General features: G+C 42.2%; 1 protein-coding gene across 3 annotated transcripts in view; it reads right to left on the reverse strand.

The window, feature by feature from the left end:
- Positions 1-7133: 7133 nt before the first annotated feature.
- znf438 (zinc finger protein 438) overlaps positions 7134-26527 on the reverse strand; it is a 53565-nt gene continuing 34171 nt past the window's right edge. For all 3 annotated transcript variants that reach the window (XM_073488810.1, XM_073488809.1, XM_073488811.1), the window contains exons 3-4: positions 10424-12211; positions 7134-10228 (exon numbers count right to left, since the gene is read on the reverse strand). In XM_073488810.1, the coding sequence (XP_073344911.1) occupies positions 9631-10228; positions 10424-12183 (2358 nt within the window). In that variant the 5' untranslated portion in view covers positions 12184-12211 and the 3' untranslated portion in view covers positions 7134-9630. The remainder of the gene's footprint in view (positions 10229-10423; positions 12212-26527) is intronic.

Below are 26527 nucleotides of genomic sequence, written 5' to 3' on the forward strand. Positions count from 1 at the left end.
GTCCCCCTGGGCGAACAGCGCCTACCCTGCTGAACACTGGGAGCTCTTGACCATCTGGACCAAAAGGCAATGAGCAGCACCCTGTAGCGGATTCCCCACCGAAGCGACATGGAAAAAGAGAGACAGGCTCACTCGGAGCAATGTCACCAACAAACTGTCCATCACCTCCGTGTTGTTCGATTAAAGTGTCCCACTTACACATTGCAGGGTTGAGTGATCCGATCTGTTGCTCTTCCTGTACTGGAATGAATGAAGTGGGTTGGAGGTTGCAATAAAATGCATTTGTCAACCCTTCAACTGATCACTGTTCCCAACATTTCACACACAAACAAGGCTTGTCTTGAAATTTATGTAGTCCCCGTGTTTACATGCCCTACCTTGGAGAGAAAAAACTTTTCATTATTAAAGCCAGATAGATGCAGAGGAAGGTGCAGATGGCCTGAGCTGTACGTTGTTCCATGTAAGAAGCACTTGCTGGAATGTATGACGGTGAAGCAGTTGGTTAATCTTGCTCCTTTGGCAGAAATAATGTCTTCTTAAAATCAAAAGCATATTTCTGATTTGGCTCAGTAAGCTGAACAGTCATCTCATGCTTAAGAGCGTGGAGCTATTGGATCCAGACTGGGAACAGGAGAGAAGGATATGTATTAAAGTACTCGATGTGAGCCAGAAGACAAAATCTGATCTTCATATGGACGTTTAGGTCTTGATGGGGCTAACTTTGCATCCAACAATTTATCTAGCCTGACATAAAGTGTAATGACTAATTGTCAGTAGCAAGTACTGTTGGAATATGTATAGGAGTTTTTCAAGGAAAAATACAAATCAGATTCAACTTTACTGTACATCACTGGATCAAAGGTCTTAGCAAGCATTTTCATTCATCTAAGTTCCACAGTTTCCTCTCAAAATATATCCTGTGTTGAGTCCTCACCAGTCTGGTTTCAGAGCTAAGCATAGTACTGTTACTGTTATCTCCTCAGTTACTAATGATATTATATCTGCTGTTGATAAAGGGAAATACTGTGCTGCCCTCTTTGTGGCTCTATCAAAAGCTTTTCACACTGTTGACCATGGTTTGCTCATACAGAGGTTAAGTGATGTTGGTTTTCATTGTAATTCCTGCAATTGGTTCAAGGACTACCTGTCTCATAGACAACAATGTATGACTGTAGGAAATGATCGTTCCGTGTTTTTACCATTGTCTAAAGGGGTTCCGCAAGGTTCAATACTGGGTCCTGTCTTATTCACAATCTAGATTAACAATATTACATCCTCTATAACAACTTGTAATGCCCAATCTCTATGCTGATGATACAGTCCTGTACTGCTGTGCTAAAACTGCACATAAAGCCATTACAATTCTCCAGCAAGCTTTTGACTTACTGCAAGATTCTCCTTTTAACCTGAAATTAGTCCTCAGTGCAAACAGAACATGATATTCTCAAGAGCCAGAGATGTCGCAGACATTGATCTGCATGTTACCACTCTAACAGGACACAGTATTGAAAGGGTTTCTGAATACAAATATTTGTGTATCTGGTTGGATCAGAAACTCACATTTCATATTTCAATTTCATATTAACACACTTGTTAGCAAGCTAAGACAAAAAAAATGTTATTTATCCAGAAACAGAACTACTTTCCCCATGTTCTGTAGGAAACAGATCATTGAAGCTGTCTTTTTATCTGTCCTGGATTATGGTGATGTTATCTATAGACAGGCCTCTGTCTCCACTCTTACTCCACCAGACTGGGTTTATCACTCCGCCCTCAGATTCATTACTGGTGACTGTTATTCCACTCATCATTATATTCTATATGAAAAAGTTAGGTGGGTACCTTTAACAGTAAGACGTGACAGCCATTAGTTTCTGTTTCTTTTTAAAGCCTTGAAGGGCAACATGCCACCATATATCAGTTCTGTATTAAATTGGTCACAGAGTCACTATTCAACACGCTCTAGTGATTGTATAATGCTCCAAGTTCCCTGGGTAAATACTAAGTTTGGGAAAAATGCTTTTAGTTTCAGTGCTCCATACACTTGGAATATTTTACAACATGCATTTAAACTTGATACAGTTATACCTATAGGTCAGTTTAAGACTTTGATTTCTAACTACTCAGCATTTTAATGTAACTGTTTTTAACTACGTGCTGTCCTGTATGGTTGTCTGCCATTTATCTTTTTTTGCACCTCTGTTTTATTTGTGTTTTGTCATGTTCGTTTGCTGCAGTTTCTTATCATTTTTCAAGCACTTTTTCAGTTTTATTTGTATTCTGTCATATTGCTTCTTATCTGTGATCATTTATCTATCCCATTCTGTTTATTCGCTCTGTGATTATGTTTGTTGTTTCTGTTTGTTATCACATTTTTGCACCTATTCTGTTTTTTTATTTGTGCTCTCGACATCATTGAAAATGAGCGCTTTGCCCTCAATAAATATATTATAAAATATAATGAGAAAAGATTTGATTTACCGGGGTCACAGGTGGTTGTAAATGCATACACCTTGGTGAGAATCAAGTACATCACAGGCCTAATAATTCACAGTATCAGGTTCCCTGGAAGGTTATGGACTATTATAATCAAAGGTATCACTATTATATCCATATTGTATCTAAAATATTGTATCTAAACATAATTTAACATTTCATATGTAAAGGTGATAAAACAAAGTTCCATCATATATGGGTCCTGGTGTATGTTTTTGAGAAGAACCTTGTCCATGTCCATGTTCTCCAGCGGTGGCTCTTTATCCTTTTACTCTTCATGAAACTGACACAAGCACTGAATCCCAATCAGCCCATACAGCACAGAGTGTTGCAGTGATGTACCTGTGCCTGCTTATCCTCCTGAGGTGTCTCCTTCCCTGCTCCATTTAGAGCCACAGTCCTGCTCGGATCGATGCCTTTCTCCAGCCGCCCGTCATCAATTATTCACCTGATCAGCCCTGCTGCTCATTAGATGAGTAATCTGGCAGGGTGAGGAGAGATGGGACGCTTTGAAACCTGAGACCGAGAGGCAGCAGGGAAGGGAAGGGCGGATCACATCTCCAGATCGAGAGAGAGAGATAGAGTGAGAGTTCATGCATGTGGGATTACCGATTTGTACATCTAAGTCCTGACATCCAGGAGGGTGTGTAAATCTTTGATGAAACCATAGAATCACTTTGATGAATGTGCACACGTATCACCAACATACTGCATGTGCCGACAGCAGCTTCACAGATGTTAGTGTATTAAGACAGACTGGCAACAGAGCATCAACAGTGAGAAGTGAGAAGGTGGGAGGGGAGCTTCCATTAGCCCAAAGATTGCATGTTGCACTCAGGTTTCACCCCACCTAAGTTGTTTTCGAGGGCATCTGTGGTCAGTGTGGGTCACATTTTTACTATTCTATAAATCTCCCCCGGCATTCTTCCAGTGACGCTAGTTTTGTTACTCTGTGCCTCTGTGCATGTTGTTTAGTGGTCTTGTTTCTTTATTCCAGATCTGTGCATCAGGGTCAAACAGCATTTTCAAAAATAAAATCCTGCTGAGAGTGAATACGAGTAAAGCTGCTAGGCCTGATAAAATCCCTGGCTGTGTACTAAAAACTTGTGCCAATCTGCTAGTAAATGGCATTGCTGACATTTTTAACATCTCACTCTCACAGGAGACCATCCCCATCATCGTTCCTGTACCTAAAAAGTCTGCTGTGTCTAGTCTCAATGACTATGACCCTGTAATGACACCATTCTGTTCAAGTGCTTTGTGAAACTGGTTCTCCAGCATATCCAGCCAGCCTAGACCCTATTCAGTTTGCTTTCAGAACCAACAGATCCACAGAGGATGCCATATCCACTGCCCTCCACACAGTCTTCACACACCTTGAAAATAATAACAGCTACATCAAAGTGCTGTTTTTTGATTCCAGCTCAGCGTTCAACACAATTTCCCCCCGAGAAACTGATTGGAAAAGTTAACACTCTGGGTTTAAGTACCACTCTGCAAAATAACTGAACCTTGAAACTTAACAGTCAAATGGGTACACACATTAAGCAAGTACATTTCATCTGGTATAAGTAGATCAATAAGTCCAGCATTTCTCTCTGACATGGATTTTAAAAACTGTTTGTCCCACACCTTTCTTCCTCAATCTCAACACTTCCAGGGCCACGGCAGTGTTGAAGGGGGTGTAGCTCAGAGACCCAAAGAAAGAAAGAACAAGAGAAAGAAAGAGAGCAGCCCCCAGTTCTCCTTCTTTCCCACTGATCATGTACAAGCAGGGGGGTGGCTTTGATCTCCCCTGTCCCCCTGAGAGCCACAGTGAGGTGGGAGTGCAGTGTGACGGCTGTGGTACACGTTAGCTCTGATTAAAGGGAAATATGCATCACCGTATAGCGCTTTCCTTTTTATCTGTGCCTGCAATGTGGTGCGATGGCGACGGTAGATTGGGTCTCGATATGTACTGATGTCGCAGCTTTATCTGTGTTCCACTGGAGCTGAAAGCCACCTGAAGTTGAGTCACTCTCATTTGAAACCTTCTAAGGAGTTTCAAGGAGTTGAGGAGTTGACGTAAACCTAGCGGAGGTTGTTTTGTGTCACAGAGTTGCTCTCTCTCTCTCTTGGGCTGTTGCCTGTTTGAGTAGCAGCAGAAATCACAGTAGAGGTGCCCTTTGAACTTTGAAACAGGGTCATGTGCCTCCAGATCAATTGGAGCTGATGACCTGCATTCCACACTGGTGTGGCAATGACTACCAGGGCTGGGCCTGCAGCAGAGAGAGCATTTGGCTCTGACAGCATAGAAACAAATAGAAAATGCATTCTCTGACATGTTTGTTCCAATGTTTGTTCCTGTTTTCTGTAAATTTGAAAAGAATAGTTTAGCGTTTTTTTTTTTTTACTTTAAATGCATCTTGCAAAGCAGAAAAAGACAAGCACAGGGGAAAAAATGGAGTTCAGTACTCATGTCATCTCCATTCATTAAATATGAAGCCATCACAACACATACAGCTATTGGTTTTATGCTCTTCTCAGAACATACAAACCTTACCTTTCTCTGAACTTCCGTAGTCTTTCAAATATTCAAAAAGTCTCCCACTATCATGTTACATTTTCAAGCTAGTTTTTGTTACGTGGATCATTTGTGGTCTTTTTAGTGAAAGACACAATGACAATGATTTGCATGAAAACCAAAAGGTAGAAACATTTCTACACATATCTGTAGGTTTGATTATGCTAAAGCAGACAGATGGAGGGTCTGTTTGGTGGGGGGAGCACAGAGGTAAAGCATATGTAGGCTCTTAAAAGCCCTTTGGCTAACCCACTTTGCTTGACCCTTACATATGACACACATGTACAGACTGAAATATCAATTAATCCCATTCTCTGAATCTCATCTGATGAATACACAGTGACCCTGACCTCTGTCGTTTGTGCTTCAGGAGATGAAAAGTTCACATCTGCAGGGTATTAAGTGTGAATGGGAATGGCTAGAATGTTTTTTTTGTGTGTGTTTTTCCCCTCAAGCTGAAAAGGTTTAAAAGCAGTTGTTTGTTTATCAAGCCAATATTTTTTGGTTCCAGCTTCTAAAAAGTGAGGATTTGCTTCTTTCCCTGATTTAAGATTAATTATTGTTGTCATTATGCAATACAGGGTTGTATGATGACATTTTTGTTTGCAATTCACTAAGCTACATGCACACACTACTCCTCAAACTATACAGACTAATAAAGAAAGAATAATAAAGTCATGAACATAATTTATTTATGGTGGAGTGTTGAGGCTGAGTTCAGGAGTCTCAGTCTGTGGAATGAAGCTGCTCTGTAGTCTGGTGGTATGGCAGTGGATACTTCTACATCTTTTGTCAGATGGCAGCAGGGTGAACAGACTGTGGCTGGGGTGGGTGTTGTCTTTTAGTATCCTTTGGCCTCTGTCACTTGATTCCAAAACAAATGCACCGCCGGCACACGTTATCAAAGATTTTTACAACAGCAGGTGCTGGTGTCGTACTGCTTTTGTCAAAAAGGGCCGCTAGAATCAACAAAAACTGAAAATTCCTCGTAGTCACTTTAATAATTACATCAACATCAGCCTCAGCCGTACTTACTGTGAACTGCTAATTAGCAGATTTTGACATGCTAACGCTTTCAGCTAAGATGGTGATCATGATAAACCTCACTTGCTTCGAGCAAAAGCATTGGTGCATCTAATGCTGTGTTCCAGCAACTCCAAACTCAAAAAATTTCTGACCCCTACTCAAAAAAGTACAATGGAAGGCCACTTTAAGTTAGAATTCCTACTTGTAAACTCCAGGCAAATCCATCAACCCCACCTTCAAGAGGAGCAGTTGTCTGATGTCACACAATGGCAGCACCCATGGAGAGGGGTAGGGTGTATTTATAGACTACAGTATTAATATAAGGCTACTGAGATAGCTTTCCAAGTATAAAAGTGCCATAAAATGAAATATATAATAGTGTTTGTTACCTCATGTGTTGTTTTTCCTCCTCCATTTTGTTTATACATGTAACAAGGCTGATCTGCTGAGGTTTAAACTGTTCTTAAAAAATCACCATTTTGTTATGCTCAGCCAAGATTTTCGTTTAGTTTTGGCAGGTCAGAAGTTGGAAATTCGCACTTTGTTTGGAACACAGCACCACTCACAGGGTGGCAAACTTGTAGTCTGGTCATCATTGTAAACTGTTTGTCTTTAGGCAATTTAAAGACGTGTTAATGGGTTTTGGAAAATAATGACAGGCAATATCCCCCTTTTTTATGATATTTTATTGACCAAACAAGTAATAAAAACAAAAATTCAACAATTAATTAAAAAAATATTACAAGTAATTGTAAGGGTTATTCTCCCTAATTTCCATTTTAAGGTGTTTTTCGATTTCTGAGGCCCACATACAGGTGGACTATGATCATACTATGGTATGACCCAGACCAGGAACAAAGTTTAAATACAACCATGTCAACAATCAGAGCAGCATGGTAAAACTTAATGACACCAAAAAAGTCCATTTAGAAAATGTATCACAGATCTGATCTCAATTATCCACCTGTCCTTGACCCATAAACTGGAAAAATATAGTAAAGACTTCTAAGAAGTATATCTGTTTTAAGAAAGCACAACAGTCACAGAGTCCTCAACAAAGCATATCTTTATTGTCATAAACATCAGGTTCTTCAGGTACACAAACAGTAACAAGCACGAACACTTTCAGTCTTTTTTTTGGACACAGTCAACATATTAAGTGAGCCAAACACATTATATCACCAAATGTGTGATTTTTCACTTTCCGACATGTGCTGACAGTCATGTATGTTTGTCACCTAACTGAGGAAAGAAGAGTCTGACCCATAATTCTGTCACTTCCTGGTTTGTGTTGAGGGCTTGAAAACAAAGGACAGCTCACTGATGAACACCCCAACATGGCATTCAATGAACAGTAATACTGTTAACCGTAGTTGACCTCTCGATATGCAAGTGCGATATGTAAACATCAGTGCTTTGCCCTTCATTCAAAGTCCTACGTTTTGTGTCAGAAACATAAGGACAGCTCGACATGGCTTTTGTTTTTTTGTGTTGCCAGTTTTGGCAATGATATATATTCATCTCGTTTCCCTCCTCCACTATGACAGAACAAAGCAGCTGATTCACTAGTTACTCTATGTAAATATATATTTTTTCTCAATATATCTATATATTCTATCTATAGAATTAGTCTATATAGCATACATATACTTTTGGTAGGGTTTTTAAAACATTCAGGTACATTCACTTGACCCTGTGATGTTTTTTTTTTCTTCATGTGAAAGATAACCACAGACAAATGTTAGCAGAGCTACTTGCCATGTAGTAATGGCCTCTCAATCAATAAACAAGACATTAAGCATCCCCCAAATTAGAAGAAGCATACATAACAAATATCCCAGTGCTGGTTCTTCAAGGACCAACAACAAGCATAAATATACTAAAAGACCTCTGTATTAATCTAGAGTATAAAATAGCATATTTTCTGGACTTGACAACAGTTTACATTAACTCTAATAATAGAGTCTGGGTGCACACAATTCCACAGGTGCGTACATGAGCTGGCAACCACAGGTAGGCAATTCAATGGTTTCCTTTGCGTATTTACTAAGTCAACAAAAGGTATTCTGTCAGTGGTTAAAACGCTTAAATGCTAAACTCACTTTTACAATCACTAGTGTGAAAAGACCCTTGGCATATCACAGAATACACATATAGGCATTTATCAACAAGTCAAGGAGATAGAACTTGGCCTAGAGGACCACACTGACAATAAGCCACATTACACATGAACACTGATTTTTTTTTTTTTCAAAAGGCCACAAGGATGTCACTTGGGTGCTGGTTAAAGTGTTCCTTCATGGGTCCAGGTTGGCAAAGGACCCTAATGCTGCCCTTATCAGACTGTGAAAGTTCAAGTCATGACTGAAAATATCGATTTTCCGTTACAGGAGCAATATCAAATCACAGGATTGTGTACACATACTGATTACTTTTAACCTGTAAGAATCCAAGGCCAATGGATCAATTGACAGCCAGTGTGATAGTAGACAGTGTGCCCTTTTAGGAGATTTACATTTCTCAGTATTTGGAAGGGTCAATACCCCCCCCTCAAAAAAAAAAAAAAAAAACTAGACATTTTTTCACTTTCCCATAGTGGTATCTAGCTATGCAGATTTGATAGTTTTAGACCAGATGTCATCTTCAAGATTTCTGCCTTCACCCGTAGAAAATGGAGGTGACAGGACATTTTCTGGGGTCCTCAAAATATTTAAAAGGTGTAATTTGTAAAAAATCTTCAGAATTGGAAGGTAGCTCCAATACTATAGAGGGCAACATAAACGATACCTGCTGCTCACTTTACTCTTTAGCTACTATGTTTGGCTGTAGCGACTAGCTGCCATTAGCAAGTAGCTCAGTTGTGGAGCTAAGTTGCCCTATAAGCTGACAAGAGTCTTCCTGGACTGCAGCCTTGGATCACCACGGCTTTCTTGCAACTTGTCCTTTAGATGATCCTCAGTGTAACACGGGTACTACTTGAATTTTTAAGATGTAATTTTCTATTGTGGGGAAGGCAGAAATCTCAGCTTAGATATCTCAAAAACTGAGCACATAAAACCAAATAATCTGCATGGCTAGATATTCACAAGAGGTGTTTGGGTGAAATGACCTTTTAACAGTTTTATTGTGTCAGCTAGGTTATAAATGACCCTTTTAATAACATTTAAATAAGCAGTACAAAAAAATAATCCAACAGGATATTAAATACATACCTCCAAACAAAATGAAGTCCAAAAACAGAACAGTGCAATCAAAATAACAACATGAAAAATAATATTGTCTATAAAATTGGATTCTCTGACCTAGAGAGAATATCCCATATGAGTTCTAACACGATTTTTCATTTCCATTTTCACCATTAACTTGATATTCTTTTTCTGTTCTTTTTGTTTTTTGTTTGGACCATGTCAAATGCCTCAACTGGTGAAAGATGAAACTAGTGTTAAAAGACATAAGAGAAACCCTCTATCCCTGCGCTGCTGATTGTTAGGACTGAGTGTGTATGATGTGGAGCCACAGTGAAGAGCTCCATGCCCATCTAAGGGCTAGGCTGGATAGTGTGGGCTTGGAGCAGGAGTGTCCAGATCCCCGTCCACCTCACCCTCTTCCTGGCCAGAGTATGAGCTCAGGGCATCCCACAGCAGGTTGGGCTGCTCACAGTGGTGGCGACTCCTCCAGTGGTCCATAACTCCCTCTTTAGTGTCCAAGACCTCGCTGCAAAGCACACAGTTAAAGGCTGCACCTGCTGCAAGAACCCCAAGACCACTGCCAGCATCTGGTGACGAGAGGGTCCCGCTGTCCTCCCCTTCCCCTACACGGTGATGGGACATGATGTGCCTCTTAAGCTTGGAGAAGGAGAAGAACTCTTCATCACAGCTGCCGCACTTCACTAGGTTACGCTTCTCGTTGAGCTGTCGCCAGTAGTGGGCAGCGTGTTTTACAAGCTCCATCTCAGCCTCACGGCCACTTCGCTGGTGTTGGCCATCGTGAGGTCGGACTTGGACCTCCTCCCCATGCACATACAGCAAATGCATCTTCATGTCGGCAAAGGTAGGTGTGATGGCCTGGCAGCGGCCGCATTTAATCTGCAGCTCCACTGGGTCTTCACGATCCTGCTCATCTGATGGCTCTGGGGAGTTGGCCCTGGTGAGGAAAAGAAATATTAAAGCTTATTTCTAACTTTTTAAAATTTTTATAAATGTTATAAAAGTTGTCTAGTCAGGCAATTGATATCTTAAGCCACTTAATCTATATGTTGACATCTTTGCATGAAACCTGCTACAGGGTTAAGGCCACAATGAAGAAGGTGCACAATTGATAATGACTAAAATTTCTCACCCCTCCACAGACACATCATCCTCATGATGGGTGATGGACGGCTCCACAGTCAGCACCACTTTGTGGACCTCTCTCAGATGACTGAAGTAAACCCCCACATATCCAAAGGCCTTCTCGCAGAACTCACAGCCTAGGGACCGACGTGGACGTACCTCAGAGTGGTGAAGCTTCATGTGGGTGCTCAGGCTGCCAGAGTGAGCATATGCTTTGCGGCAAACTGGGCAGATGTAGGGCCGACTATTGGTGTGACTGTTCATATGGCTCTGGAGGTGATGCTTGAACTGGAAACAGCGGCTGCAGGTTGGGCAACGGTGGAGTGGACGGCTGCCTATGAACACTCTTGGATGGGAGGCACCTCTCAGGTGGAGGGTTACTGGGGCTGATTGAGGGGGACAGTCCAGGGCCTTGGATGTGGTAGTGGTAGGAAGCTGATGACCAAGTACAAGCTCCTGTTCTTGACCATCTGGGGTAATGGCAGGCAAACTAACCAGTTGAGGAACTGTCTCCATGACCAACATGGGTTTGGGTCGGATGCTGCGGTACTTCTTTGAAATATCAACTTCCTTTTGTTTAGAGCCTGGAACGACAGATGGTGGTTTTTCTGGGACCCTTCTACGGAAGAAAGACAAGGACCTCTTCTTTTTGGCCTCAAATGCCAAGATGTCTTCCACTGTCTTTCTCTTCCTCCCTCTCTTCTTGCCAGGTGGTTTCTGGAGTGTTCCCAACCCAGGCATGAGTGTGGTCTTGGCCTGGGACTGTAGAGTGGAGTTTGGCACCTGGTTGTGACCCAAGGCTTCAGCTGTCTCAAGGGTCTTGGATGTAGGATCTAATGGGCTGGTGAGTCCTGTTTGGCGAGAGAAACCCTTCTTCTCTGGGGACAAATGGCCAAGCTTGGTAGCTGGGATGAGGGTGCTCTTCATTTTAGAGTACGGCAGGATGGGCAGTTTACCCTTAGGTGGGGATGGGATAATCTGGACTGCTTTGCTGAAGATGGCTGGGGACAGGACAGTGATACTGCCCTGGGGCTGGGCTGCAGCGGGCTTAGATTGGCACAGCCTTACTGTAGTCTTACTTTCCTCTGGGGGTTTGCCTGAGGAGCTATTTCCAGCAGCAGGGGGGTACTGGAGGTTCTGAATAAGGCTAGCAGGTCGTTCAGATCCGTCTGGTGCTCGCTCTAACTGAGAACCCGGGTACTGGACAGCATTGTCTGGGAGTAAAGCAGTAACAGAGATGTCAGAGGAGGCTGGGTCAATCAGAATTACCTGCTCTGAAGACTCCTCTTTGGGCACTAGGGTTTTCTTTGTGTGCTTAGATTCGTGTTGTTTTTTCTTCAACCCTGTTGATGCCCCACTCACCACTGACTTGGTCTGTGCTGTCACATCAATCTTGGAGGCTGTTTTCACCCTAGCAGCTAGTGGTGGAGATTTTACCTTATCTGTCATCCCCTTGCTTCTCACTGGCTGGTATCTGGGAATGGGCAGCTTGAGATTCTTTTGAATGGACTGGGTTTGTGGCTGTTGTTGCTGTGGTGTCTGAGAGGAGACAGAAGGGGGCAGTGCCACCAGAGAGAAAGTGCCATCCTGACCAGCTATTTGCATCAATGCATAGTTTTGGGTGGGCACAATAATGGACTTGGGGCTGGAGGCAGTGGAAGCCTCAGGGAGGGCAGAGGGAGGCTGGCAGGACAGGACCGCAGGGGAGGGGGAAGGCACCACGGCTGGGGCCTTAGGGGCGATGCTCCGGAACTGAAGACTCTTCATCTGAAGGGCTGGACTCAGTGGCTACCAACTGAAAGAGAAAGAGAAAACAGTTTTATGAGTTATTGCACTGAGACCTGAACCTTTCCAGACTTAACTTACCATTTAGCCCTAACCCTCTGACCTCAAGTTTCCATATCAACAGTGAGTATATGATTGCTTAAATCTGTTTGATATAACATACTTAATAGGAATATTTTAGATGGACACACGACTTCCAGTGGTCTTTTCTGAAAGATGCCAAGATCAGTATCAATGGCCTCAATTTTTTATGGTGTCATTACTGTGCAACCCAAGCAAACATACACTGTCAAAAATACAGGCATCTGCACAAGTGTGACAAGCTGTCCTATAACCCATGTCTCTCTGGTCACACACAGAAGACTACATCTCCCCCAGGCTAAGGACAGACTGTCCCCTTTGATTTGGGATCAGCATGCAGCCATGGTAGATGCTAGGGCTCTGCGGGGGGTGTAGGGGGTGGTGGTCCTTATACCCCCCTACTTCCTGGAAGGATCAGCCGGTGGAGCGTGAAAGCTGCCCAACGGCAGGATCTTTACCAGATGAAGAGGGGCTCCTCTCTCATCTCCCCCTCCACTGACCAGCACTGCAAACTGGCCGAGGGCAATGAGGATGCCCTTGAAAAAAGCACTGGATTTACTTTATCATCCCTTGTTCACAAACAACGTTTCATGGTTATCCAGCAGGGATAAGGCTGTTCCACTCAGTGGATCGGCATTCTGACTGTGTTGATACAAAATACAGCTGAAGTCTAGGGGGAAACTATAACCTCAGAGTGAGGTTTTAAACAACTCTATATTATCTAAATCTACCATAGAGTTTCCATCCATCAATCAAAAGCCACAGGTATGGCTTCAAAAACAAAGGCAAATTCCCTTCATTTATATCAATACTGTATCTTTATATCAAAAGGAGGGAGAGATTACAGTGGAATGCTTCAAAGGGCCTAATTGTAAACAGACTCAGAGGTTTGAATTTCACATTATGACCTGACTTTCAATAGCAGCGTTTGATACCGGCAGAGTTCCAACTCTACTCTGTATTACTAATCAGCTTAAAGTGCAACAATCTGGTGTCACAAAAGGCAAATATTCAAAAGCAGTTTCTCACAAAAAACACTCAGTATTCATTTTTCAAAGCAATCTGGGCAAGAAGCTTTATACAGTCAAAAAGAAAGGAGAAAAGAAAAGCTGCAAAAGGGCATATTGTTTAACAGCTGGAAGTGTTTCTGCGCAGAGAGATTATTTATACAGTACCCCTACCGCATTACGACTCCATAAAACTGGAGATATTCCTTCTCTGTGTGGATAGTTGACTCCAGTTTGACTGTGACTTTGGCTGAACACCGAGTGAAATAAAACCGTGGGATGCGTGTTCCTCTGGGCATTTTATGTGGCTATAGAAAGTGGGAGAATAGGATGGAGGCAACGCTTGGCGATTAAGTCTACCATGTGAAAGTTCACAGCTGGACATGAGGAAGAAAAAAGCGGTGTGTATCAACAGCTGGAGAAGCAGCCAGTAGGCCTGTAATCCTTTTGTCACAGATGACTCAGCAGACATCACCTGACACCAAGTAACTCCACACAAGAACAAATTCAGCTTTGCCATATTTGTGTGTCTCCTTCCACCTGTAAAAGTAGGAATAAAACTAGAGCAGGATGGTCACTGTATACCTTGTTTGATCTTAATTTTTCATTTGAATTTTTTTTAGACTCAACTTTAAAGAAACTCAACAGAAGAAGATAGCACTTACCAAACACAAAGCCTGTCCCAACAATTGTGCTGATTCATATGCAAATTTGTTCAGTGTGATGTTTCAAACATGTAATGTTCTTGAGTTGCAGTGCATATTGCAGGAGGAATTGGGGACAGGGAGAAACCAGAGGAACTAAAAGAAAATATCAAAATTATTTCTCTGTAACTGATTGTAACAAACTCTTTAATGAATGTATCCTTAGGCACATGCAACTACACACAAATTACAAGGAGGGGGGGCATAAACCTGTGTACCCACGTGAAAATGATTTGAGTAATCTACACACTTATTATCATTTTTCACATCTGCAAAGACATCTTTTCTTAGTAATCCATTTTGTTGCACTAAAACATGTTTACTGTCCACTTTTGGTCTGATCACTCAGGATTCATACCAGGTCCGAACAGTCTCTGTGAGGCTGTACTTACTGGGGAAATCGGTCTGAATGCAACCTTTGGCAAAACAGTGCTTGAAGTTAAATGCTATCGTCAGTGTGCTAATGTGCTCACAAAAAAAGATAATGTAGACATGCTGATCTTTAGCAGGTAATGATTGCCATATTCATCATCTTACTTTGGCATGTAAGCATGCTAACATTCACTAAATAGCACTAAATATAAAGTATCAGTGAGGCTGATTGTCATTAGTTTTGTAGGTATTTAGTCATAAATGTAAGTGTTGGACAGTCAATAAAATTTTGACCTGATGATGATGCTAGATAGAAAGTTGAATCAAATTTCAATAGTCAAATAGTGTCCAAGAACCATGAGTGTATATCAGATTTTGTGACTTTACATGTTGTAGATGTGAATAGGTGATAGGTGAAATATTTGATCTGTTGGTGGCACTGAAGGAAAAGTCACAGGATCAGGGCAATTTCATGGCAATCCATACGATAGTTGCTGCTGTATTTTAATCTGGACAAAAGTGGTGGACCAAGTGATCTTGCCATTCCTTCAGCCACTCCACTAATGTGGTTAAAAATAATGAGAGAAGATACTGACTAATCCTCAAACTAGTACATCAACAGGACAGTCCAAAACAGGCCTAAACAGGCCTAGAGTGCCTTATAATGAAGCATTCAAACCTTTTCAAAACCAAGGCAATGACATTCAGTGCATTTACAACAAAACGGTGTTTTCATTGTCAGGCTAAATTTTCTAATTTGTATGGGAGAGAGTTGGACAACGGTAAATAGAAGCTGCTAAGACCAATTGTATGTATAACTGCTCTGAGAACAGGTGGTATTTTTGCAGTACAGCGTTGCACTGATGTCTAGAGGCCCTGAAGCTACTGGTTTAACACACACACTCTCTGAGCTCTACTACAGAAGTACACTAATACAACAGGTGAGTGTCTGTGATGATGATACAGCCTCAGGCCACATCGAGTTATTCAATAGACAGAATGGAGCAGTCTCTTTTAAAGATGTAGGCCGACCAATTTTACGATGTGAAATGCACTGAAGGCTGCCCATTTCCACCCTCTCTCTCTATTTTTCCTCTCTACAGCATGTGAGCCCTCTACTTTCACACTTTGCTTTACATTTTGGGATTCTCCTCTCAGTGTGTGCTTCCATCAGCATAATCGGCATGTTAACAACTCTGCCTGCGGTTCAGCCATGTGGGAGAGGGTAGAGGACAATGGATGAGAAGAGAGGAGGAAGGCTTTATTCACTTGTTGATGTATCAGTGACAGTCAACTTGCCCTGTCATCATTAGTCTCTTCAACCGCTCTTCTCTTCTTTAACCTGGACCACTTATATAGTGTTTTAAAAATGCTACAAGATTTGTTATTGAAGGCTTTATAGATCTCGTGGATCTAAGTATTTTGGTCATTAAAGTTTTTTTTAATCCGACGAGGGAATCCTTTTCCTCTTGCTGTCAGAGTCCTTTAAATGCAAAACTCGATGCATGTTGTACAGGACTGCTGAAACACTGTCCTAGAGATGAGAGTTGTTTTTGGTCACCTTTGTGATTACGCTCTCTTCTCTGGAACTTTTTGGTAGTTTCACACTTATGTCCTCTAAGGAACATTCAAAGCTTGTTGTGAAATGTTTGGTACCCATGCCAATGTTGATAAATGTTTCAACACAATTTGATGGCAGAGGTCTATAGAGAGTTCATAAGACTTCATGGCTTGGATTTTGGTCCAAAGCACTGTGAATTGTGGGCCACAGTTGTGTGCCTAGGAAATCATGTCCCATCATCTGAATATGCCTCTAATGAAGATCTAGGCAGGGTATCTATGGCAGGGTTGCCTGCCATAACGTTTAATTTGATCCATCAGATGTTTCCAGTGAATGAAAAATAAAAAAAATGAATTATACAAACTGATCTGTGCAGTTTTATTTTTTGGAAGATAAAAATGTTCTTTAAATCCTTTAGGTCCTAATGGATATTTGGTCTTAAGTGGTCTTAAAGGATACGTTTACCCAGAAATGGTTATCTCCTTCCCCCTATGCTGATGGAAAGTCAGGTGACGTTTCGTAGACCACAAAACATTTCTGGAGCGGAGGAGATGATGACTGAATTTTTCATTTTTGGTTGAACTTTTCCTTTAATACTTTTAAAAACCACAGCAACCCACCTAATATTGGCCCACAGGGCTCAGCTGAATTTGCCTATTAACCAAGGTATTGTCTCAGGGCTTGAAAATGCCCTCACTTGCAAACCTGTGTCCAATTGTTAGTGAGATCTGACTGGCTTTGTCTCAATTCTAAGGTGGCGTCACACGGCTGCGCAAATGGAGAAATGTACAGGGGACTCACAGATGCTACTCAAATCTGCTGCTGGATTTGAAACAGCAACCACTCTAATCTGACTGAGGTCAGAGGTCACGGCTAAGTTGATGCAAAAACCTGGTTTCTGGAGAGAATGTGAGAGAGTGAGGGGGAAAGAGAAGAAAAAAAGGGTGGGGGGTTATCCACAGAGACAGATTATCAGGTAAAGCCAGTGGGGTGAGAGGTGAGGATCTGCTGTTTATGCTGGAAGCAGGTCAGGGTTGAGCAGGAGGGCAGTGTGGGGACGGGCCAGGCATCCACCTGGAATGGAATGAAATGGTATGATGTGGACTGCACAAGCTACACACGCAACTCACACTCTCGAGCCCGGACCTGGGTCACATGTAGAGGTGGTCCAGCCAAGGCCGATTGACTAACCAGCCAAAACAACCTGCTTATTGTTCGCCCGTAATGCAATTTAGTGCGAGGTGAAAGCACTGCTCTGTGAAATGTCAAAACAGGCAGAGTGCTGTGTTTTGGTAGCATCCCTGATGCATTCTCTGATTCCATTTTGTCTCGCTTTTGGCCAACTACTGTTCAAACTGCAGAGTCCAGCATTTTGCTCTCAGTCCAGTCTGCAGACCTTGGCCAGGGTCCAAACACAAGACAACCTCCCCTGTTTACAAGAAAAAGGTAAGCTTTTAAAAAACGTTCACATATGAAAATGACAGTCTGTGGATGGTGTTTGTTGACAGAATAGAAAGCGGAATGGGAGGTAGATTCTTTTTCTCTTTTGGTGAGTTTTAAAAAAAAAAATCAAATCTGAGGTGTTTTGAGGGGAGCAGAGCAGGGAGCAGAGGAGTGTGAGCTCTGTTATCTCCCTTGTAGGTGAGAGCAATGCTCATCTGGGACACAAAGATAGAGCCCGGAGATGGAGGGGGTCTGGAATGAAGTGTGTGTGTGCATGTGTGAGTGTGCGTGTGGGAGGGAGGGATAAAAACCCAGCAGAGGCCAAGCTCCCCCAGGTTTTAGCCCAGATGAAAGGCCAGGATCTGGGCTAGATAAGAGGACAGATCACGGGGGGTCGGGGCCAGCCGGCTGTGAGAAGCCATGTCCAGCGGCCATCTTTCTCCAACCTCCTCCCTCTCTCTCACATATACACACATACAAACACATGTACACAGTATGTGGGATTAGTGACCCTGAGAGAGTAAGACAGGTCCAATAAAGGACCATTCTGTGACTCATCCAGTCCAAGAGGAAATCAGATCATTCCATTTGTTTTTTACTCCTGAGTGAACTTAAGCTTTATCTGTGCTCGATTGCTTCTTCCTGCATGCATGCTAACTGCTCATCTTTGCTCTCAAGGCTAAGGTGTACATGTGTGTATGTGTGTGTGTGGGGGGAGCTAGGGTCTGGAGCGAAGGCGGTCATGTGGAAAATGAAATCAGTGTTTGCAGTGCTCCTTGTTTCATCTCAGAGCTCCTCTGAACGAGAGAGCCAAGGAGTGGGAGGAGAAGGTGCATGCGTGCGCGAGCGCACACACACACACACACACACACACACACGCGGGCACACACAGATTTGGTAACATCCAGCTGCTCCTTTTACCTTTTCACCGGACAACAAACAGTAAAGGGTGTTGCAAGTGAGAACATTACGGCACCATATGGTATTCATGGCATGCGCACAAACACACAACCGTATGTCATCCACTGTCACCTGAGCAAATCAATGCAAGGGAGAAATCCATTCCAATTAGGATCCCGCTGCTCTGCCCTGCATGTGGATATAGATGAATCGATACAGAAATCCCACAGCTAACCTGTCGTTCCTCTCAGAGAATACGCTGAACTGAGACTCGTTCATTTACTTACTCATACAAATGAGAAAACTCACTTATCCCTTTCATTTGCAGCTGTTTCTAAGTATAAATATTCCAAGGAAAGGCCCTAATTGGTTTAAGGAATTCCAGTTTGGTGGTCACTATAGACAAGCTGGAACCTCAATAAAAAATGAGGCAGTACTCTTTGAAGGCAGGATGCTGTAAACCTCTGACAACCAATGACCTTTGACCCGATGTCCTACAAGGCCCTGTGTCATCTCTGGGAAGCCGTAACATCTTCAATCATCCATGCTCACAGATGAAGAAAATGAGCATATGACTGCACGCACAAACACACAGTCACATGCTCATGGACAACATGGCTGCTGGCTCAGAGCTGAGTGGCACTGACGTGAACTGGAGGTGACAGCAGTGTGCCCCAGTGTGTGTATGTGTTCAAGGTCTCAAGTGTTAGGCAGCCAGCACTGTGTTAGCCATCCAGACTTTGCTCGACACTAAACCTTTACCTGACCTTTCCCTCTGCCGTGACATTTGGACCCTTGTGAATAGGTCAAACAGCACTAAAGAGTGGTGGAAAAATGGAAGAGAGATGGAGGAGCAAAAGATTCTGAGAGGGGGTGAGGGCTGTCAAAGCAGGGAGGCGACAACAGATGTGTGTTTGAGAATGTGTTAGAAACAAATGTCAATAACTGAAAGTTGCAATATTCCTCAAATTATTATCATCAAAACTGTTGCAGACCAAATTTAGTGATGAGTTAGTTCTTTGGTTTGTAAACAGCAGAGGGCCATCACTCGGTGTGACAACACATAAGGATGAGCAATTATAAATGCCACTCTGCTAAATTCAAGTCTGTGAAAAAGCACTGGCAGTGTCAGATATTTTGTTTCAGAAATGTGCAGGGTCACTGATGTCAGGATGTTGCTGCAAGTAGATTTTGCTGGGTGACCAACAGGAACAAGACGGGGATGACAACATGCTGGTAAAATAGTTACACAACTAGATAACACACATGAAAAAAGGGATACTGGTGGATGAATGACATAATAGGACATACAATGAATCCTTGTCTACCAGTGTGGAAGCATTTAAACTCTCATTGCCAAGTTGTAAACCACTGACACTTCTCCAAATTACCAAATAGTGAGGCTTCGTGTTATTAGGTTAGGCTAGCTACCAACCCAAAGCATCAGTTTCTGATGACCTGGGAAAGAGACTCAACAATCAGCTATCTTCAGAATTGCACCTCAACCAGCAGACTTCCAGAGTCTGAGGGGCCCAGACACACCACACCATCATCAAAGAACTAGCGGCAACTGTTGCGTTGTCTCACATCGCCTGTGTTTTGGCCAAAAAGCTGCACTTGAACATATCGAACAGGCTACAGCTGACAGCCAACTGACTCGTCTGCCTGCTATTTTCACAGCACTCTCACAAATAGAGCCACTTCTAATCAAGGCAAAAAAAAAAAAAGAAATTGCACTACATGGGTGAAATCATGGATACAGTGTTGTCTAAAAAGCAGATGACAAGGGACGACTAGTGCCTACGGACACACCACAACAACTAGGGCCACAGACGTTCACCAACATTTGCCAACGGCCTACCTTCAGCCAGGTGTGTCAGGGGCCTGGCAGGCATAACCCTAATATCAAGACCATGTTCCCATTACAGCTGGACAAGAAATGCAGAATACAAATTCTGTGTGGCCACCAGCTGATTATATCTGTCAATCATCAACAAGGAGCCACAAGCATGGAGCTTGGTTAGACCGTGGACCACAGTGCTTCAAATGTCGAAGGGCACGCACCGATCTGTGGCACCTAACAATAAAAAAAGAAAAAAGAAAAGAACGTGTAAACTAGCACAAAAGCCGTCCGAATGACCTAAAGGCCTCGGTATGCTTTGAACAGATTATGTTCCATCTGGAAAGTGACTCAACAAGGCTTGTGACTTTCCATTACAGACAATCCATCAATAATGAGGAGGTATGAAAGTAGACATTAGGAGATATTTGTATCAGGGATCATGGCCACGACATAACAGGCTGAACATTGCATACAGGATTTGTACACTCAGACATATATTATTTTTTTTAATCAGGTAATGTCTGAGGAACACGAAGATGCTGAAACCTGCTCAGCCTGCAGAGGCAAACAACAGGTCCGTTTTAAACCAGCTCTGTCCTCCTGCCCTCTCTCCATCCCTACTGACAGATGTGCAGTGCACGCTGTAATGCACTGATACACAAATACAAGTAGAAAACCTGTTCAGACACACAAACACTCCCACAGATAAGCATTGCAAAGAACTTGGCCCTTCCTAGGAAAAGTGATGCCACTGCAACCTCGACTGGGACACTAAGAAAACACCTGCGTTCCTAGTCCCACCTTAATGATCACTCGTCGCAATGGGAGAACTTTAATGGGGGCCCTGGAAGGAAGGAAGCTGCCAGCTTGCTAATTTTAGGCACTCGGCATCTCAGATGAAACGCAGGAAAAGGCAGAGAGGAGGCGTGGAGAGGCGGGAAAGTTCTCTGTCTCTCACTTTCTTGACTTTTCTGCATCATGTCTTTTTCTAACTATCATTACCCCCTGCATCCGCTACCAGAGAGTCTCATAGCTCTTTGATTCTCTGAATCACTTCTCCCTCTCTTCCTGTTCCCAGCCCTCCCTCTCTCTCTTCCTCTTCCCAGCTTTCTCTGTCTCTTTCTCCCTTTTTCCGACTCTCTCTTTCATTCTCACCTCCCTCCCCTTCTGTCGGTACCTGAGTAAATAAACAGTGTTGTGTGGGATGCTAATTAGAGCAGGTTCAGGGACGTGACGAGCCCAGAGACAGATAAACAGCAAGGTGGGGAGGAGAAGAGATGAGATAGAGGGGGTGGGGGTGGAGGTAACCCACCCCAAGGGCAACACAACACAGACACAAACATGTCAGCTTAGCGGTGAAGGACAGACAAGAGTGGTTTTGGCTTTCAACCCAACTAAGGGCGTCTTTGAAGCGAAGGGCGCTAGCAGGGTAGAGGACTTTGAAGGAGCTGCCATGGAGTGAAGGGCAATAGCAAAGAAGGGGGCACGTGGTGGAGTTTCAGCCATGATGAGAAGAAGAAGTTACGTCGTGCAAACTTCCTTAATGACGTGCTACTAGAGACCCGGTGCAAGATCAAAAGAATATGCAGATGATTCCAACAGTTCTCCTGTTGAGGTGAGCCTGGGCTTCTGAAAGCAGGTCAAAATGAGACGGCTTGTTCTTATTTAACAGAAGATGGCCTGTCTGGGGGGAATAACCTGCTCGAAATGCAGGTCAAAAGGTAATGTTACAAAGGAGAGGTGAACACAAACAAGTACGCTTACACTTGGTGGTAACTTGATTTAACTCCACACTGTCCGAGCAAAAATATAATGTCATCAGACAGCAGGCTGACTTGAAACTTATTGTATTATCTTTTAAATCACTTATCAAAAATATTCTCTACTTTAGCTCAATTTAATGTGACATGGCAACAGAACAGCAGTCATAAATATGAGGACTTAAAACTTATTGTCCTTTTCCACTACAAGAACTTAACAATCTGCACTTCTGATTTAAACTGGAAAAAAGTTTTTTTTGCTTATTTTCATATATAACTAAGTAAATATTGATGTTACAGTGTAATGGCTATAGAAAAATGACACCATCCACATTTAGATTGGTTCTCTATAACCCTCCCTTTTACTACGATACTCAGTCTCCCACTGGGCTGGATTTTTATGCAAAAATGAAGGTCGATTACAGCACGAAGCAAGTGTGTCTGCCATTGGGCAAACAAAACAGGAAGAGGCATTGTTTCCCTGGTCACTAACCCCAGGTAATGGTGGAACAACTGATATAAGTGTGGAAACTGGATAAAGAACCCCCACTGATCGAGGAGGCAAAGAAGGTGGAGAGGGACAGTGATAGAAACTGAGGCAAAACAAGAGTGAGCGGACGGGCACAAAAACAGCTTTTCTTTTATTTATTTAGAAAGAGTACAATGTTTGCAGTCCAGGGTAGGGCTGGGCAATATTACTTCAAAATAATATTAAAGTATTTTAGACTATATCACGATACACAATATATATCTGGATATTTTGAAATCTCAAAAGCCTTTCATAAATGCTCAATACCTCGATAACAATGCTCCAAAAATATTGTAGGGATGACTATTGGTACTTTCTGAAAATATTAACACAATGACATTTTTGATGACAACGCATCATCAAAAAGCAACACATGCCATATCACAAGATAACCCTATCCAAAATCTAAGACCGTATCTCATATCACAGTAATTGTATAATATTGATACTGTATGTCACCCAGCCCTAGTATAGAGACGTTGTTTTGATCCCTAACCCTTTTTTTTTGACACTGAGCATTCTACAGTGTGGAGAGTCCTTGTGGAAGAGAAAGTATCTATCTTTCAGACTCAGCACCTCAGACAGAAAAGATGTGCATGTTTTGGATACTCTTCAAAAAAAAAAAGAAAAAAGGCAGCAGTGCAGACATTACGTTAATGTTTCACAGGGGAATAAAATAAGATTTTGTGGGAAAAACAACAAAGGAAGAATTGGCGCTGACATTGTTACTGCAAACATTACATATATGTTAATACTGTATGCTGATGGAGAACCTGGGCCACTGCTGGGGCTAGAACAAGCTGCTCAAACAGTGCGTCAAACCAATTTAATGATATGGAATAATTTTTCAGTGTGCTGCATTGCATGCAATGTGATCCATTATTAATTTGAGAATGAATGACGCATTCGTTTGACCAACCACAATCTGCAAATCTGCTGGGACCCCCAAAGTACCTGGCATTTAGAATCACCTACTGAGTAAAGCTAAAATATGGTTCCTTAAACCCTATTACTGGGTCTCAGCTGTGTACCAAAACATAACAGTAGTAATACAGATTGAAAGGAAAATGTTAAATGTTAATGCAGCGCTTTACCACATAATGTTGTGGTGCGGTGCGGCAGAAGTTCAGGCTGATTCAACTTTTTTGCTGCAGTTAGCAGTATAGTACTGGTCCATTCAAATGGACATGTTGGGCTACGTTTCTTTATGCAGTACCGAAGACAATCTGAACACAACTTACCTCTAAATAAATTTGAGTGAGTGAATTATGAATATAGTAATTTTATCACACTATCAGTTGATCCTGAATCCGTGTATCATTTGTTTTTTAAATATTCAACTGGGAATCCAAAATCGGAAAATGAAAGAACGATTGTTTATTTCGTTATTCGTTTATGTATCTGATACCAAAGAAATAATAACGGTTTGTTTTTTCATACTTCGATTTTATGCTCAGATCAAAAAAAGGGAAATGAAAAACCGGGCGACGGGCCGAACTTGATTTTGATATTTAGTTTGTCTGATTTGTGTGACCCAGAAGTGACTTTGACTTCTTCGTGTGTTGCACTTGCAGCAAATTCACCCACCAACAGTTCAGTGTGAAAGAAAGCCTGAATAACCAGAACTGATTGTAAGTCAATGAATCAACACTATGGCCGCACTGGAACCACACACTAATATAATAGAAGACTTATTTGAAACTGGCAAGACGCAGCAGAGATTTCCACCAGACTGCAAAAGATGAAGTTAACCCACGATTCACAGCTTCTTATTGGAATTTTCCAGTCTACCTTAAAAGTGGCATACTGCCTAAAGATGGCATAGTTCAGTCATTTTCAAGCCAGTTCACTGAAAAACGTAATAAATATGGTAAGATGAAATGACAGTGAATTACAGGTTCAGGGGCGTGACAATGACACAGTCTGTAATTGGTTTACAATCCTTTTTTTTTTTTTTTTTTTTTTACAAAAATGCTAGAATCATTTTGATTCTAGCATTTTTTTCTTATTGTCCTCGCTCATGGTAAACTGATACTCAGTCCTACCTATTTGCTTTGGTTCTACCTGCTCAGTATTAAAAAGTCTCAAGAAACCAATACTCCAATATGACAGGGGACATCACAGGGTTTGAATCCTGACTTTTATTTATTTTTACTGTAGCATTTATCTCCTGTTGACCTAAAAACCTTTACTCTATTTGAATATTTTACATTCATAACCCTGGGCTACTTAACTTTCTCAAAAGAATACAACAGATTGAGCTAACAACACACCTTGTCATTTACTTAAGTCATATCCCTGTCTCTGCTCTGCTCCATGTCTGTAAAACACACAGACAGGAAGCAGAAGGGAGGGAGAGGGGTTAGAAAACGCAATCGCAAAAGACTCTCAAACTGAGCTGAAATGCAACAAGGGCACATAAATCAGGTAAATAACAGAAACGGTCCTGTTGGACACGCAGGCTACATGTGTAAATTTGACCAAAAAAGAACTGGATATATCTAACACTGATTGGCCGGTTATCGGTTATGGCAGATCATACTGAAAACCATCTGCTTTCTGATGTCTGGCCAATCGATCGGCGCATCTCTACTTTTTTTTCTGTTCTCTAGATTACAAAGATTCTGTGAAAAATAAATTAAGTTTCTTGGTATTTCATGCCCCCCAAAATCACATTCAATACACTCCCCCAGCCCTCTGATTACTGTGATTGCATACTTTGAAAACTGTGGAACATAATCATTAGAATTTTTATTATAATTTCTGCCGGTCATCAGTACCCTGAGCTGCTCCAGTGGAGTGGCTCAGCAGCCAACAGTGCAGCGCCTGTATAAACAGCTCCCAGGGGTGACTATGTGTATTACTGTGAATGTAAAACAGTGCTTTACTGAATAAAAACCACCATGAGCTTAGTCACATTTTTCTTCCTAATTAAAGTCTTAAGAAATTAGTTTTTTTTCTCATTCCTAAAGATTTGGTGGATCCTTCCCTCCTGTCTGTCTGTCTTTGTCTTTGTCCATAAATTCAACATCTGCTAAGGTGTCTTTGTTGGGTTATTAAAACTGTAGGAAACACTGTCTGGCAGGATCAAAGCCAGCCTTGGACCATAATGATCACTGATGCTGTTGTTAAATTAAACAGACGTGAGTGCTGTTCAGTCTAATGGGGGGATTTCGCTCCACTAGCAGAAGAGGTGAAGAGAGGCAGTGGACCAGGTACAAGACAGGAGAGAACAATGGTGGAACAACCGCCACAGCATGCGAACACTGTCTTTAATGTTACTCAGAGACGTTTCATGATTAAAAGACATCTTATGATCCCAGATTACGGGCAGATTGGTAATGACAGGTGCAGGGGAAACCTTGGCATTACAAGGACTTGCGTAAGCTTTTAATCTCATGTTAAGTCCAGCACAACACTGATGAGGAGCCAGAGAGGGGAAAGTGGAAGGTGGAGAGGACCACGGTATATCGAAGAGATTGCGGAGGAGAGGGGAAATGGAGGGAAGTGTAATGGCTGGATAGATGAGCTATTTTTATAATGAGGTCACTGTGAGCTGTGGGATTTCATTCTCCTGGGAGACACACACACTCACACACACAAACACAAGGGAACTGTGGCGATGCATCGTTCCTGCTGAGTGGGGCTGCCTCTGTCCACAGAAAGAAGGAGAAGATGAACAAGAGGAGGAGGAGTAGGCAGACAAACCCGATGTCAGAGAGAGGATCTGGAGGATTTTGGTTATAACCGGATTGGTCGGAGCAGTCGTTTTTCACATCTCTAGCACGAGGACTGATGCTTAATTATTGAAAAGGAGTGACATTCACTCATCTTGCCTTTGTTTCAGGACAAACAAACACATTCCTCCACTCTCATGACTGCTACTGTCTCTAATCCAGTAAAGTTCGAACATAATGACAGAAAACACTGCTACCAAAGAACTTGATTCACTTCCAAATTCATCCATCGAAGAGCAACTTTTGAATCAAGTACAATTTTAAAAAATATATGTTTGCATATTTAGTACCTTTTTTTCATTTTGCTCATGCTTCACTTGAATATAGTTGGTGTTCACTATGTATGTATGACTCCTAGTTTTTTTAGTTATCTGTTCTTGTACTTCTGC

This window comes from Pagrus major, chromosome 19, assembly GCF_040436345.1.
Source record: "Pagrus major chromosome 19, Pma_NU_1.0".
Lineage (NCBI taxonomy): Eukaryota > Metazoa > Chordata > Actinopteri > Spariformes > Sparidae > Pagrus > Pagrus major.